Here is a 2,341-nt window from a genome sequence, read left to right as displayed (position 1 = left end):
TTACATGTACATAGGAGTTTGGTATAAAAATCTTCCTTGCAGAAATGTTGTGTACAAATTTAGTGCTGGAGTCTAATCTCTAACCAAGTATTTGTTGTTTTAATGAATGTATGACAACAGTGCCATAGTGACTTGCTCTTGTTACCTGATGAATGATAACACACCTTTTTGACAACAATGTGTGGCAGTCTGTGATGCAAAGCATTGCCTATAGGTTTCCATAAATGGACCTGTCTTTCAATCAGGTCATAGTTCTCCTTCAACACAGCAAATATTGCTCAATATGATGTCTGTTGTCCTAATAAGTGTTTCAGATATGCAATCTCCTTTCCATAATAACTATTGTGGACAGCCTATTGCAAACCAGCTGTTGGTTTTTATCCATCTAAACAATTTCCTTTTCTACTGCAACTACCCATCTTCTATAACTCACTTAGCTCTTCATTTTCAGCTTGGTTTAAATGATTTAGAACCACACTGGCAGGTCTAGACCAAGTGACCAACATTCTTTGAATTCATATGGTACAGTACTTGTTTATCCTCAAGTGTAGAGGTACTTTATACAGCATTTGAAGTGGTCAACTAGTAACATCTGCTCTTACAGAATAATAACCAACTATACTTGTTCACACATGTGATAATCTTATTCATATGTTTTTGCAATAGTCTAAATATATTCATCTGTTTTGGTGTGTGAGACTGTACCTCCTTTGTAATAACCCAAAATGTTTATTACTTCTATATTATTCTTTTGTTCTTAGTGTGTGGTTTAATAGTTTAGTGTGTGGTTTAATAGTTTAGTGTGTGTCTATAAATACAGTGTGTTTGTTGTACTTGTTCAGTCTGTATGTTGATGGTGTTTCAAGCTACGTCAACATCCTCTTGAAAGATGAAGATACTTGCATTCATCATAGTAACAGTCCTACTGGATCAAGTTGTTAGTAATCACCCTAAACCTTGTACTAAGTATGGGCTAGAACTAGATCATCCTGGAACCTCATGTGATGATATATATGAGAAGAACCCAGCTAGTCACTACAAGTCTGGATTATATGTAATCAAAACAAACAAGGTACAGCTTGTCTACTGTGATATGAGCTTAGAGTGTGGTAGTCACAAGGGAGGTTGGATGAGAATTGCTGACCTTAATTCAAGCAGGGATAATTGTCCACCAGGATGGATCAATAATCAAGGGTACAATTCTTTATGTACAGGAGGCTCAGCTGCTGGCTGCTACTCTGCACACTTCACAACTGATGGCACAAAGTTCAGCAGAGTGTGTGGGATGATGAAAGGTTACCAAAAGGGAAGTATGGATGCTTTTTACCCATATAGCTATGCTGCATTTGGTCCTTATACTAATTATAGACCAACGGTCACCGTATCAACATCACTTGATGGTGTTTATGTTGAAGGAGTTTCCATCACATATGGTAACCCTCGCAAGCATATATGGACTTATGCTGTAGGACTGAGTGAAGATTATAACTACAAATATTATAATTGTCCTTGTGCCAAGTACCCTGGACCAACTCCTCCCCCATATATTGGCAATGATTATTACTGTGAATCAGGAAACACTGGGGTATATGATCGTGAACTTCATACACTTTACTCTCAAGATCCATTGTGGGACGGATACAATTGTCCCAGTGAAAACAACTGCTGCAACCGGCCGGGAATGCCGTGGTTCTTTCGACAGTTACCTGTGAAAGAAAGTGCTCCAAGTATCGAAGTGAGGATTTGTAATGATCAGGGATTTAATGATGAAAGTGCTGCAATAGAACAACTGCAACTTTATATACAGTAGCAATAACTGAACACTAATACTTTTTTACCGTACTATGCTTAGAAAAGTGCAAGCTTGCACTATTTTTTTTCTTCCAGTTTTTGTGCACACTTTCTGTTTGATGCTTTCAACTTATTTACCGGTGACATTGACACACCCAAGCAGTACCTTCCATACAGTACATATGATGTAATCCACATTCTTTCACAAGCTAATATATAACACATACTGGTACTTGTTTGCTATATTACTCATTGAAATCTTTTCAATACACAGGCAGATCTGATATTCAAAACTGTGTGCACTGATCAAGACACACGGTAGTGTGTCGTGTGGCCCAAGAAGCCGGCGCGCCACACCCGTGAGTATATTGACAGGAAGAACGAAAACGTCATTTTCACACCTTTGTATCTCAGTGATCACTTATCCGATTGGAATCAAAATTTGCTACACAATTGCCCGCCAGCCAGGGGAGTCTACATCCCAAATTTGAAGGAAATCGCTCCAGCCTTTTCCGAGATACGAGCTGCCAATATTTCGTTTTTTTTCTTC

The 2,341-nt window shown here is 38.4% G+C and overlaps 1 protein-coding gene across 1 annotated transcript; it reads left to right on the top strand.

Annotated features, from left to right (window-relative positions):
• The first annotated feature begins 829 nt into the window (after positions 1-829).
• On the top strand, positions 830-2,060 carry LOC136253171 (uncharacterized). The gene has a single exon (XM_066045798.1). It carries the CDS (start codon positions 890-892, stop codon positions 1,808-1,810), a length of 921 nt encoding a protein of 306 aa, XP_065901870.1. The 5' UTR covers positions 830-889; the 3' UTR covers positions 1,811-2,060.
• Positions 2,061-2,341: the final 281 nt, after the last annotated feature.

The sequence above is a fragment of the Dysidea avara genome, chromosome 4 (assembly GCF_963678975.1).
Source record: "Dysidea avara chromosome 4, odDysAvar1.4, whole genome shotgun sequence".
Taxonomy (NCBI): Eukaryota; Metazoa; Porifera; class Demospongiae; order Dictyoceratida; family Dysideidae; genus Dysidea; species Dysidea avara.
This window is presented reverse-complemented; position numbering and strand designations above follow the sequence as displayed.

What these genes read in the sequence shown, in the direction of transcription:
- LOC136253171 (XM_066045798.1), top strand. Translation starts at nt 890, where the DNA reads ATGAAGATACTTGCATTCATCATAGTAACAGTCCTACTGGATCAAGTT.